General features: G+C 41.9%; 1 protein-coding gene across 3 annotated transcripts in view; it reads right to left on the minus strand.

Moving 5' to 3' along the window:
• The window catches only part of DPP10 (dipeptidyl peptidase like 10), an 882,866-nt gene that overhangs the window by 372,034 nt on the left and 496,137 nt on the right, over nt 1-14,695 (minus strand). For all 3 annotated transcript variants that reach the window (XM_049813528.1, XM_049813537.1, XM_049813518.1), the window contains exon 8: nt 2,843-2,963. In XM_049813528.1, the coding sequence (XP_049669485.1) occupies nt 2,843-2,963 (121 nt within the window). The remainder of the gene's footprint in view (nt 1-2,842; nt 2,964-14,695) is intronic.

Below are 14,695 nucleotides of genomic sequence, written 5' to 3' on the forward strand. Positions count from 1 at the left end.
GACAGGGATTAAAAACTTGGAAAAGAATGGGCAAAATCACTTAAGGAAGGATTTAGGACCTTAAGAAAGAAGGCTTTGGGATGCATATCACCTCCCACACCATTTCAGACCATTCACCACATCCCAGACTAGACACCTTTTGCTTTTCCTTCTCCTGACAGAGGTATGTGTATAGCTGTAGAGACAGGGAATAAGAAGAACAAACTGGGGTGGTAACTGATGTGGAGGTATAAGATATTTGGATGAATACACCTGGCCTCCTTTTCAAAAAAAGGAGAAGCAGACTCATGGCCTTTTTGAAAATCAGCCAGGTATGAGACTTATGTATCCATGCATTCACAGGCAAAAATCACCCACAGCACATATGAAGAGGTCTGTGTTTTGTTGTCAGCTAAACAAGTCCTGTAAAGTTTTAAATCCTTTCAGTCCTTAAATATTAATTAATAAAAGGTGCCTGTAGGAATGATGGGCACACACAGAGAAGCAGGCGCACAACCTCGGACAAGCATCATTGCCATTACTGTGCTAGCTGCTCCTGTTCTTTCTAGGTTACTCCATTTTCTTTTTCTGTTCATGATGAAATATTTGCAGTTTAAAGGATAAGTCATTTGTTTTATCAACAGCTTTGTTGATCTTTAAAACAAATGAAGTTACAAAAAATCCACATCAGCCTCTTTGAGATACTGTTTCTGAGATACATAGGTGAGCTGAAATATAAAATAAATAAAGCATATTGTCATGTTTCAAATAAAAGAGATTATTTTTTATTCTCTTTAGTTCTTAAATGTAGGTCTCATGAATGCAGAGGTCCAAATCATATAAAAAAATCCCACATTTCTTCCATTAAAATGTCTTAAACTTCTATCTGTATAATTCTTAGACTGGGTATACTCCATCCCTTCCAGACAGCTCAAATAAAATGCCTGGCAAATACCAGAACTGATCCATTGCATTAGGAAACCTTTTGGGGTCCCTTCCAGCCTGAATTATCCTATGATAAGCTTACAATCCTTTGCAGACTAGGAAGGAATGTTTTTTAAAGAATCTCATATTACATTTTGTTCTGTGGAGTAGAGTTGTATAATGATCCTTCATTACATGTCATTCACTGCAGCTCCATGCTGCACCCAGCTGCACCCCAAAGAGAAAAGAAACACAGGCTGCTCTCTTCTGAATGGGTGTCCTCAAAATGCTTGCAGAATTGGAGCCAGAATTGCCTTGCTGCATCCATGACTCTGACTCTTACTGACTTCACTTTGGTTTAGCAAAAACTTGATATACTATATCAACTTCAATGAGCTATATATGCTTAAATTCTTCTGTTTGCATGCAGTCACGTTCGACTTGAAGAATATGAAGCACATATAAAACTATAGTCCATTCTAAAGATGTTCTTTGTCCTTAAGTTTTGAAATATGCTGCCACATTAAAACATTTCAAAACATTAATAGAAACCTTGGAAGTGGTAACTATCAGACACAGGCATTTATATGGCTAAAGGATGCAAACTACCATCCTAATTTCAGAGTTTACATGGGCAGAGATTTTAAAAAATCCCGATGTGAGCTATCTGCTCATAACCATTAAAATGTCAAGAAGTATGGATAGACCATTTCTAAGGACCACACTGAAGTTCCTTGCTGTATGGCTTAACAGCATCCCTAAAAAACACTCTGCCTTGAAAACTCTACATACAACAAATTACATACTTCACGTAACTGAATATTTAACACTGAGCTATTTAACTATAACATTCATGACTCCCGTAGAAAGAATAACTGAAATGTGTATTAATTTTAAGCTCTTGTACCAAGCTGAATAATCTGCTCCCCCTTTTTTTCTTTTTTTTTAATCATTATGTTGAAAGCAATGTGGGTGTAGAGAGAAACATTCTGGTGTACTACACAGAAGGCGGCTTCAGAAGCCAGAGGATATCACAGACTGAGCTGTCCTCCACTCCATTTTGGCACTGCTTGCCAGCAACAGCAAGTTTCCCGGGAGTCTAGTCCAGGCTGATTTAAGCAAAAATAGCAGCCACTGTTGAGGTAACAGTATGACACTTTTAGATCTACTTAAAACACTCCAACTGGATTCAAGCATGTTCTTAAAGTCAAGCATAATGTTACTGCCCGGCTTGAGGGGCTGGAGTCTCTCGTGAGTCATGCTAACACACAGCACACCAACCACCATAGAGGCTGAAGGAGAGACACTGATTAAAAAAAAAGTGAGGCACCAGGCAGTATCATCTTTGATCACCTTGTGCTATGCAACCAATAGTAAAAAGGAAAACGCAGCTAATTCTGCTTCTACGCTATGATTCTTCTGTGTCTTCCTCGATGAGGATGTTTTAACTGTAAATAGATTGGCACTGTTGTTCACACAAGCAACAAATTGAGTCCTTTCCCTCTTCACTTGCATTGTAAACCCAGAAGAGCTCCAAAGGTATGAATGGAGTTATTCTAGATAAGCAAAACATACAAGGTGTTCAGTTTTATTTGAATAGCTCTATTTGAAATGCCAGCCCCACTGAAGTTGGCGGTAAAATCCCACAACAAGATTTCAGTACTGTAGCATTTTTTTACATGCTACCTAGTGCTCATAATACATTTGATACATTCTGGTTGAAAAGAAATTCCTCTTTCTCAGAAAATATTGTTATATGCAAAACGGCAGTCAATATAAAGTATGAATAGATACAAAGGCAATCTTGCAAGAAAATGAGAAGGCAAAGAAGCAAAAACAACCTTAGGTAGCATTTTCTGAAATGAATAGATTTGTGCTGTTGGGTCTGTACAAGAACCTCTCATCTGTTTTAATAAACAGATACATTTGTCCAGCTTACCTTCATATAACCAGTCTGCAATTCCATTAAAAATAATTCCTTCTTTTCCCGAAGATGTCAGGCGCAATGAGCTACTCTTTACATCAGGCTGATAGTAGATGTTATTTTCAAAAATATAAATCTGGATGAGGTAAGAGGGATGGAGAGAAAAAAGAACATTTTGGTAGATATAAATGGATGTTCAGCAATGAATGCATAATTTCCTCAGGCTCAGAACAGTCTACAGAATAATTCAGCATGAGTTTTCACCAACATTGGCTTTGTATTTCCTTTTATTATCAATTTTGACAAACTAAGCAAACTTTTAATACTTATGCCAAGCCAAATTCTTCCTTTGAAATTGTCTTCCCAGTTGAAATGTTTTTATTCACTTTAAGAAAGACTATTACATTCCTCAGAATCATACAGGAGACAAGTTTTATAACAGTTGAATAGATGAAGAAATTTTCCATTAATTCCATTCTATCTAATAAAATCATCTGTTTTTCTAGCTGTGAAATCAGACACACGTCTGCAACTACATACAGCACAGTACATACATCATAAATGTAAGTTACAGCTTTATATCATGGTGTGAGAACAGACTGGAAAAGCAAAAAGAAATAGCAGACTGCCGTTAACTTTTCTCTGCTTGCTGACACTCTTTCTGACTCTGACACACAAACATTTTACCTCAAGTGTGCTATATAAATGCCCTTTATTTTCAAGGCTAGGCTCCTCCTCCTTTTCCTTGTGAGTAACAGACTAGACAGACAGTCCTTTCCTCCTTCACTGCCACTTCTCAGCCTTGTCTGCTTTTCTTTTACTGTTCACTTTGTTGCAAAGGAGTCCAAGTTCGCTCATTTTGTGAGACTGAGCTCCAGGCTCCATGACATAGTGCAATAAAAGAAAGATAAAGGCCAAAAGAACCCAAAGAAGAAAAGAGGAAAACCAAAAATAATAAAAGACTTTGGAGGAGTATGGGGATGGCAAAAACAGCAGGAGACAAATACAGTGATGATGTGGAAGGTTTATAACAAGGCAGTTCTTATGTACTCTGATGTATGCCACAACAGGCTATATATCTGCCTTTCTCCTATCAGCCCGGAGACCTCTGAGCACTTCACTGCAACACAATTTAGATTACCGTTGTCCCAAACTTCTTCACTGGCCCTATCCTTCCCAGTCCGGGTTAATAAGAAACAAATATCTGAGATACTAACAAGCCAAAAGCTACAGACTGGTATAAAAAGCAGAACCACAGCTACTCGCATTTCCTGTAAGAATGCTCCTAATCCTTTTTGTCCGTACTCCTGCATTCTTCATTTTCCTGAGTTGTCAATGCCCGTGACTAGACTTGTATTTCAGCTATAATCATCTCAGAGTAGTAGCTTTTTTCTTCACTTTTTTGTTAAATTACAATGGCCACATATGTGCTTGCACAGCTTAACAATAGAATCAGACTAATATCAATATTATGCACCATCTTGATTCACACACTAAGAAAATGTAGCTAACAGCACTACAGAAGCAACACACAATAGAAATTTTTGTTACATTATTTCATCAATGTACACTGATATACAGAGTCTCACGGACTGCTAACATGAAGTAAATATATTTCCACCAAAGACCATTTTAAAAGCCTAGTCGTTTATCATTCTCTCATTCTTCTATGATAAACGACTTATGGGAAAATACTAACCAGAACGCCAAGTTTTATTATCACTATTACTGCTGTTCTCTTTGCTTCTAAATTATCATCGGAAATAGATTTCCCTATGAGTCCCCAAACTAATGGTGTTTTTTGATTTTTAACAATAGCCCCTTCATGGTTTCTGCTGCAGAAAGCAATAAAGCTGAGGCTTTTTTCATACCATGAGCAATGCAACGATTTTAACCATTACTGGGAATCAAGGGTGGCTTGGAACAAAGTTTTTTATGGTCAGAAACTCAAAACTCAGCAGTGAGTTCAAAACTGAAGTAAAAATATTTGATGCAGTTTGAATAATCTAAAATGTACTGACCAGCAATGACATTTATAGTTTTACAAATAATATTTGATATGGTTGAGAATTTATGGGAAGCTGACATATGACCCAGCATTAACACCAAAAGAAAACAAGGATTAGAGAATGCTGGACATATCAAACTTTTGAAATAATATCGACCAACACTTCTTGTCAATGTATATTTCCACAGTAAAAATGTACTTTTTTTTTCTAAGGTAAAAGAAACAAATACAAGTAGTAACATGGCATGGTTAATTGTTTAACCCAGAAAACCAAAATAATTTAGCCAAATACTTGCTACGTAAGTGAACTATAAATATTCCTATCCTACTAAATTACAGACACTGTAAGTAGTGGGAAGCACTCTATTGACTGTTGTTTAGTAAGGAGCGATTTCTTACAGCTGACAATCTCTTATATAAATAACTGCTTTCAGGAGATTACCAAAAAAGCCTACTTGATCAAGTGATTCCATTTTATTTAAGCTTCTTTAATTAAATGAGCTCAATCTAATTCATTTTTGAAGATCAGAAGTATAATTTTTGCTTCTCTCCCTTCTTTTCAGGCCATTTGTATTTTTAGTGGTGAAGATACCCGTAGTGTCTAGTCTCTGCAATGAAAAACTTTCACTTAAAGCCATCATTGCCAGTCAAAATACAGGATTAAGAACTACTTGTTTTATGACTGCACCATGAAAAGGCTTTAATCCTGTTATTACTAGTTAGCAGGCATTGCTAATTCCATTTGACACATTTCAGATAAGTAAATATCTCAGAAGGAATACTCACTGTTTTGCCACCGATTGCCAGCTTCCTCGGCTTTACCCCCCATTCATTTCATAAAGCCGCTTTGTCTCCACCCTCAACCAGTTCTCAGCCACCCTCTGAATATGCCCACAATCCTCTTAGTCTACTCTGTCATCTGAAGTTTCCCTTCTCTCTTCATCGCTCGTGACACGTGTTCTTTCAACTTTGAAATCTACCCCAAAGAACAGGTTTTTTTCTTGAACATATAGACTGGAACATTTTAAAGTTCTTGAAAAACTTCAAAGCCAGCCAGCGGCTCTCTCCCTAGCAAGCCTCGAGCTCGTTGCTTACTTGAATTTGGCATTAAAAATGATGAATTTATGTTCCTTTGCAAAACATTTATGAAACACAACCGTTCACGTTCCTCCACATAACTAAAGAGCATGTAAAATGCACATTGATGATTTAGGGCTGGTGCACTGGCAAGTATCGCTCTGCACTGCCTGCAGCATTTCCAAAGATCAATACCCCCATGCTTGAGCTTGTAAAAACATCTTAGAAAGATTCATCATTCTGGTTAGTCATTTAATCTCATCTGTAATTTTGAATATTTGATATATTTCCACACGAAGCCCACAAACTACTGTTTGTACCGACAGGAATGGCTTCGTGCACGCTTCTTAACCATGATGCTGCCTAACCCCTGCAATCAGGTCTGCATGCCCCTCCGTTCCAGAACATGCCAAAGTGCTCTTCTGTAATTAGTTAACTCATACACCTCTTGGAAATAAGGACTTGGGAGTTAAAATGTTGATTGCCACAGCAAAGCAGGCAGCAGAGTTGTAAAGGGAGTGGCAACATTATCGTGAAGGCTGCTGGTAGTAGTGGCCTAAGAGGCTCTTTGCTTTGCTTTCTGTAAATCCAGGCTGTGGATTCAATTAAGCGCAAGTACTTGTGCAGCCACGAAACCCAATCTTCCAGCTGACATCATTACTGCCAGAGCAACGCAGCCAAGACGGACATTTCTAAAAGGCATACTCATTGTCAATTCTTCTTCCCAGTATAATATTTATACGGTACAAACGTATCTCATATATAACTCTAAAAATACTGACATTTTAACAGATCACCGCTTGAAATTAATTTTGTTCACAAGATTGTGAACAGATCTTGCTTGCTTCTGTCTACCGTTTGCACATACAACACCAACCAGCAGCTAAGCATCTTGGTTTCGTGTGCCTCTGAAACAGCCGTGACTAGAAGCAGCATGTGCACAAGAGCTATGGTTTTACCAGAGAGCAGTGAAGTCGGCTTTTTCTGCCTGGTTAGTCCTCGGCTCCCATTTGCCTGCTGTAGCCACGACACCACTCCCTGCTCCTCCTGCTGCAAGACGTGCTATCAAACATGAAGTGACTTTAGGAGGAAAATGGACACTGGTGTGATGGGTTAACCCTGGCTGAACACCAGGTGCCCACCAAAGCCGTTCTATCACTCCCCCATCCTCAGCTGGATAGGGGAGAGAAAATATAACAAAAGGCTCGCGGGTCGAGATAAGGACAGGAGAGATCATTCACTATTACCGTCACGGGCAAAACAGACTCAATTTGCAAAACATACTCAATTTATTACAAATCAACCAGAGCAAGGTAATAAGAAGTAAAATGAAATCTCAGAACACCTTCCCACCACCCCTCCCTTCTTCCCGGGCACAACTACCCTCCCGGATTTCACCACCAAGCCCCCCCAGCAGCACAAGGGGACAGGGATGGGGTTTATGGTCATCACACGTTATCTTCTGCCGCTTCACCTCCTCAGGACGAGGGCTGATCACACTCTTCCCCTGCTCCAGCGTGGGGTCCCACCCACGGGAGACAGTCCTCCACGAACTCCTCCAACGTGGGCCATTCCCACGGGCTGCAGTTCTTCACGAACTGCTCCAGCATGGGTCCATTCCACGGTGTGCAGTCCTTCAGGAGCACACTGCTCCAGCGCAGGTCCCCCACGGGGTCACAAGTCCTGCCAGAAAACCTGCTCCGTGGGCTCCTCTCTCCACAGATCCGCAGGTCCTGCCAGGAGCCTGCTCCAGCGCGGGGTTCCCACGGGGTCACAGCCTCCTTCAGGAACCCACCTGCTCCGGCGTGGGGTCCTCCACGGGCTACAGGTGGAGATCTGCTCCACCGTGGACCTCCCTGGACTGCAGGGGGACAGCCTGCCTCACCAGGGTCTTCACCACGGGCTGCAGGGGAATCTTCGCTCCGGCGCCTGGAGCATCTCCTCCCCTCCTTCTGCACTGACCTTGGTGTCCGCAGGCTTGTTTCTCTTACATGTTCTCACTCCTCACTCCGGCGGCAGTTTCTCTCCGTCCCAACTGTTTTTCCTTCTTAAAAATGTTATCACAGAGGCGTTACCACTATCACTGATGGGCTCGGCCTTGGCCGGCGGCGGGTCCGTCTCAGAGCCGGCTGGTATGGGCTCGCTCTCTCTCGAACACAGGGGAAGCTTCCAGCAGCTTCTTACAGAAGCCACCCCTGTAACCCCCCCTACCCCCCCCCCCCGCTACCAAAACCTTGCCAAACAAAACCAATACAACTGGTTTATTTTACGTGGGTTATCACGAGCCCACCAACTAAGAGTTGAAATGGAACTAATCCTCAGCTGAAACATGCAAAAAATCCTACAGCAGGCCTCAGAAGCAGAGGAAGTCCTTAAATATCATGGTCAAACTCTCCCCTCCCTGCATAATACACCTAAGTTCCTTTTCTTTGGTTCATACATTTTCAGTTTTCTTGCTCAACTTAAAATATTGCCACCAATGCTTTCTGGTGAAAACGGTATCTCTAGAAAACTTCTTACAGTTCTACTTAATCTGCACTAAAATATATTTCCAAGCTTTTATTTCAAAAACACAAAGACTAGAGGGAAATTTTATTTTTTAGGTGGCGGCTGCTGCTTAATTACAGTAGAGCGATACATAGAAGTTGAATTTATGAGCCATAATTTGGTCTTTATAATTGAGTGAAAGAGAGAGCAAGTGGCTGGGGGATAACTTGGACTACTACTTTTCGTACAACAGAGACTTAAACTCTCAAATACTGCAAAGCAGATAGCAAGTCACGACACTGGGATAAGAATTGTTCATCAAAACAAATCATTCTTGGAGCAGAATATTGCAAATACATGTTCCTAAAATCCTCACTCCAGTAAGTAAAACTAAACATGGGCACAAAGGTTACCAGGGTGGGGACTTCACATACTTCATCACTTTGTATAGTGTGTTTTGGGCAATGTCACATAAACCACAAATTTCCCCTGCTAGTCTGTCTCCACTCAGGTATTTGGGAGCAAGTTAAAGTAAAAGGTCTTTTCTTAGTATACACTTGGGTCTAATTACTACATCATGAGTACTAAAACGTTGACTGTAACTACTGAATCTTCCAAAACTACTAAACGAGGAGTTGCTAACTGTGTATCAGACAGGTATTCTCATGAATACACCAGTGGCTTTGTGCCCAAAATGCTTTCACAGCTTTCAGGCATGACGATAAGAAAATAAATTGAAAAAGGCACAAAGTGGAACTAGGCTATGCTATCTTCTAAGAAAATTATTATTGCGCTTTTTTTAACCTCTTCACCACATATTTCCCAAGTATTTTTAAAGTATTTAAAATTATTTTTTAGCTAAGACCCTTAGCTAATAATGCTGTAAATGGGAATAAATATCAAAATCTATGGCCCTCAAAATTATTTGACTACTTGTTTTCTTATTGATTTTGCACAGCTAATCACATTAAGTCTTAAACCAAGTGAAGAAAAAACCACAGCATTTCTTTAATTATTTTATGAAGTATTTTCCAATTAATGAAAAACTTCTGCAAGAATGTTTTGGATTAGTGAGAGATTAATTCGTGATAATGATCACATTTCTTTCAATTGACTGTGAAGAATTTGAGGCTCTCATTGCTCTAATGTTCTACCTACAGCACTAATCCTTCTCCTTCTTCCACGTCAGCCTCTAAAATATTTTTTCATAAACCTTCTCCTAAATTAATTTCTTCCAAAACATTTATTGTTTGCAACGTGTTTCACAATTACACGATTTTATTTCAGGCTGAGGTCTTAAGCGGAGCACCCAGTCCGAGCAGTTAGATCCAGATGGCAGACAGCTGTGAAAACATAGAGACATCTAATCCCACAGCTGAACGGCAAACCCAGTGCCAAGAGCTGGAGAGGCCCCCTGTGTGTCTTTAATCATTTCAAACACTACAGGCAGAGAAAAGCCACTAAATTACAGAAAAAATACTCCACTTTTTCCCTTTAGGTGCTCCGCTGAAGCCTGGTGCACGGGTATATCCACACTCAATCACTCCTCTGATCGCAGGGTAGCGTATCGGCAACAGTTCAAGCTTTTTACTCACCAGTTGGGCAGCAGCAGCAGTTTGCTTGGAGCTGCGTGGAGGTCACCACACCATCGCTTACCATGCACAGAAGCAGCGCGTGTGCGCCAAGCAGGGCTTTGAGCTCTCTACCAACGCAGGGGCAGCTTCTCCACCAGAGGCTGCCAGCAGCTGGTTAGCCCCGGCAGTTGAGACAGAGTCCCTATCAGATATTTGCACGTGCCTTAGAAATTCATCCAGACACCAAAGTTCAGACTTGTACTTATATCCAAAAGCCCAGTTTTCTTCAGGTGGAAGAGAAACAGAGCTGCAGCCTGTCGTGGTTTAACCCCAGCCAGCAACTAAGCACCAGGCAGCCGCTCACTCACTCCCCCCCATCCAGTGGGATAGGGGAGAAAATCGGGGGGAAAAAAACCCCAACCTCCTGGGTTGAGATAAGAACGGTTTAATAGAACAGAAAAGAAGAAACTAATAATGATAATGATAACACTAATAAAATGACAACAGCAGTAATAAAAGGATTGGAATGTACAAATGATGCGCAGGGCAATTGCTCACCACCCGCCGACCGACACCCCGCCAGTCCCCGAGCAGCGATTTTCCACCCCCACTTCCCAGTTCCTAAACTAGATGGGACGTCCCATGGTCTGGAATACCCCGTTGGCCAGTTTGGGTCAGGTGCCCTGGCTGTGTCCTGTGCCAACTTCTTGTGCCCTGGCTGGGCATAAGAAGCTGAAAAATCCTGGACTATAGTCTAAACAATACTGAGCAACAACTGAAAACATCAGTGTTATCAACATTCTTCTCATACTGAACTCAAAACATAGCACTGTACCAGCTACTAGGAAGACAGTTAACTCTATCCCACCTGAAACCAGGACAAACCCTTGCTGACAAAACCTATCTCCTGCCCTGGAACCAGCCATCAGTTTCACTTTCAGAGAAAAGCTACCAAACTGAGAGAGGCAAATTTCTCTCAAAGCTGATATTAAGGAGGGAGACTTAACAATCTATCAGTCCTTTCGCTAACTTACACATGGATAAACTTATTTTTATATGAATATGACAAGTTAGTTTACCATGCGACAAGTTCTTAAAACAGATTATACAAACACTAACTGTATAGGTATAATGTATTGCCGTTGCTGTTCCCCGATACGACATGGAACCATCTTGGGTCTAGAAGCAACATTACTCACTCATGTCATGCTTCACCCAAGCTGAAGGTATGTCTCCCCAGTCTGTACCACAACCTGGTACTTGCTGGCCTGTGTCATGCTTCTTAGCGCAGTGTGGCCACAGTTTCAAAGCCATGAGAAGGTACAGCTGTCCTATAAGGCACAAGTGTGCAGATCCCAGTCTAATATTTCCACATTACCTGATGTGAAATGATAGCAGAAGTCACTAACAACTAACAAATAAAACAGAAGAAAATTAGTTAGCACAGCCTTTAAAATTGTCTTGATATTTATCATAGGGAAAACTTGGACACCTATCCCATAATGCTTAATATACCAGAGACTTATTTTCCTAACTTAATGAGTGAATCTTTCTAATGAATCCTCCAGAGTTTGAGCATGGCAGATTTGTTCGACTTCCTGATTGATACCATCATCAGAACTACATTTTGCCGTCAATAATAATAGAAATATGTCATGTAAACTGCAAGTCTCGGTGGGCCACGATTTACCCTTACGTAAGTTTTTAACAGCTCCTGAAATTAACTTTTCAAGATAAAAAGGTAATAGTCAGAATCCAGCATCTTGTCTTGAAGGAAAGAAATGGTGGAGTGTGACTAATGGCATGGTTTGTCATTACATGGATTCATCAGGACAAAACCCTAGTTCATGGAAGATGCCAGCCAAACTCTGAAGCTGCTGAGCAGCTAACTATTCCAGCCTGGAACAACTTCAGCACTCCCACTTAATACCCCGAAGAACATGACAGCCTCACGTTTCACATCGGGAATATAAGCTACGACAACACAGAGGAATTTCTGATTATGCCCAGAAGGAGACCTTCAGGCATTCAGGAAATGCTTCCACTGCCGAACTCTGCCAGTCGCTAATGACGATGCTACAGATGTTGACCTAAAGCATCTTCAGGCAGCTCATCTCTGGCGATATTCCTGTGTGACCTTGGCAAGGACACACTGTTCTCCACTCTTTGGACTAGGACAGGTGTCTTCAGAGCCTAACGTTCTATGTAACAGACCACGTAACTGCACTTTTTGCACTATGCAGAGGGGTAAGTATTTTTACTGATGCAGAAACAAGTGTCGTTCTGTGCACCCACATAGATAGTCTGGCTCACCAGCTGCCTCCACCATCACCATGGCTGATAGCTACATCTCAGCACAGGAACTATCAGATTTCTTCATTTCCTAAGCATACGACAAAATTCCATCCTTTCTTCTTGTGAGACTGCCAGCTAATTAGTTGGATAATTAATTCTTCAAAAGCTTCAAGATGTTTTTCCATCTGGGCTCGCCTCTTACCATTTGTTGTGTCTCCTGTCTTACCATACATTAACCAGGGCCAAATCCAACTGCCCTGAGTTAGATCAGTAACTAAAATTTCCAGATGAAATATGTTTTCTTGCTAACAACTGTTAATACAAATAAGATCAGCTATATGTTAGACAGAAGCAAGTCAAATAAAGAATACTTTCTTAGTATCTCAGCCAATTTTGTACTTTGCTCTTCAGAGATCAAACCGTGACTTCTCCAGTTTCAGGTACAATACTAAGTTGGCACAGCACTGTTTTGCAGTTTAACCTCATACCGCGAAAAGAAAGGAGATCCCACAACGTTCACAGCAGCTGTATTTCTCCTGGTCGAGTTCACGTTGGAGCATGCAGTGGAACAAAATACACAGCGGTGGGGGAATTGTAGAATAGAATCATAGAATCACTTAGGTTGGAAGAGACCCTTAAGATCATCAAGTCCAACCGTTAACCTAACACTGCCATGTCTACCACTAAACCATGTCCTTATGAATGAGAATAACTTGTTATGCTACCTAGACCACAACTAAAGGAGTGCAACATGTACGTACAGTTTAAATAGCTTTCATATAGCCAGTTTAACCAGCAGTTAACTAGCAGTTAAAACCTAGAGTCGAAGATACTGGCACAGAGCCCTCACACATAAATGTTATGAGGAAAAATTAGCTTGAAGCTAAATAGATTGATCAAAACTTTCTTGGGGGTATTTATACTACATGATAATATGTATGCATACATACATATTATGTATATCCAAAGAGTCAATGATCTTTGCTTCTTGAACAACATGCTGCTCCATATGCAAAGTTTAAGCACAAACAGGTGTATTGGCTTTGTATGGCAAGGTTTTGGTAGTGGGGGGGGTTACAGGGGTGGCTTCTGTAAGAAGCTGCTGGAAGTTTCCCCTGTGTTCGAGAGAGAGCCTATACCAGTCAGCTCAAGACGGACCCGCCGCCGGCCAAGGCCGAGCCCATCAGCGATAGTGGTAACGCCTCTGTGATAACATTTTTAAGAAGGAAAAAAAAGTTGGGACAGACAGAAACGGCAGCTGGAGAGAGGAGTGAGAACATGTAAGAGAACCAGCCCTGCAGACCCCCAGGTCAGTGCAGAAGGAGGGCAGGAGATGCTCCAGGCACCGGAGCAGAGATTCCCCTGCAGCCCACGATGAAGACCACGGTGAGGCAGGCTGTCCCCCTGCAGCCCAGGGAGCTCCACGGGGGAGCAGATCTCCACCTGCAGCCCGGGGAGGACCCCACGCCGGAGCAGGTGGGTGCCCGAAGGAGGCTGTGACCCCGTGGGAAGCCCACGCTGGAGCAGGCTCCTGGCAGGACCTGTGGACCCGTGGAGAGAGGAGCCCAGGCTGGAGCAGGTTTTCTGGCAGGACTTGTGACCCCGCGGGGGACCCACGCTGGAGCAGTCTGTGCCTGAGGGACTGCAGCCTGGGGAAGGAACCCACGCTGGAGGAGTTCGTGAAAAACTGCAGCCCGTGGGAAGGACTCACGTTGAAGAAGTTTGTGGAGGACTATCTCCCATGGGAGGGACCCCACGCTGAAGCAGGGGAAGAGTGAGGAGTCCTGCCCCTGAGGAGGATGAAGCAGCAGAAAATAATGTGTGATGACCATAAACCCCATGCCCCTGTGCCGCTGGGGGGGTGGTGGTGGTGGTGGTGGTGGTGGTGTAGAGAATCTGGGAGTGAAATTGTGCCTGGGAAGAAGGGAGGGGTGGAGGGAAGATGTTCTGAGATTTGGTTTTATTTCTCATTACCCTACTCTGGTTGATTTGTAATAAATTGAGTTAATTTTCCCCAAGCTGAGTCTGTTTTGCCCATGACAGTAATTGGTGAGTGATCTCTCCTGTCCTTATCTCGACCCACAAGCTCTTTGTTTTATTTTCTCTCCCCTGTCCAGCTGAGGGGGGGCAGTGATAGAACGGCTTTGGTGGGCACCTGGCGTCCAGCCAGGGTCAACCCACCACAATAAGTGATCTTAAATAAACAAATAAGTGGTATCGTAAATGAAATAATTAATCTTAAAATTATTTTTGAGTGATTTAAAAAAAAAATAATGGTTTTAACTCCTGCTGTTTTCACCACAATTATGGAAAATGCAGATATCTATGCACTTACTTTGATTTGTAAATAATATTGGAACTAACTTTGGATTACAGGAAGAAATTAAAATCAACCCCCTGCATGCACATGGAAACCATTTGGTTGCG

This window comes from Accipiter gentilis, chromosome 1 (genome assembly GCF_929443795.1).
Source record: "Accipiter gentilis chromosome 1, bAccGen1.1, whole genome shotgun sequence".
NCBI lineage: Eukaryota > Metazoa > Chordata > Aves > Accipitriformes > Accipitridae > Astur > Astur gentilis.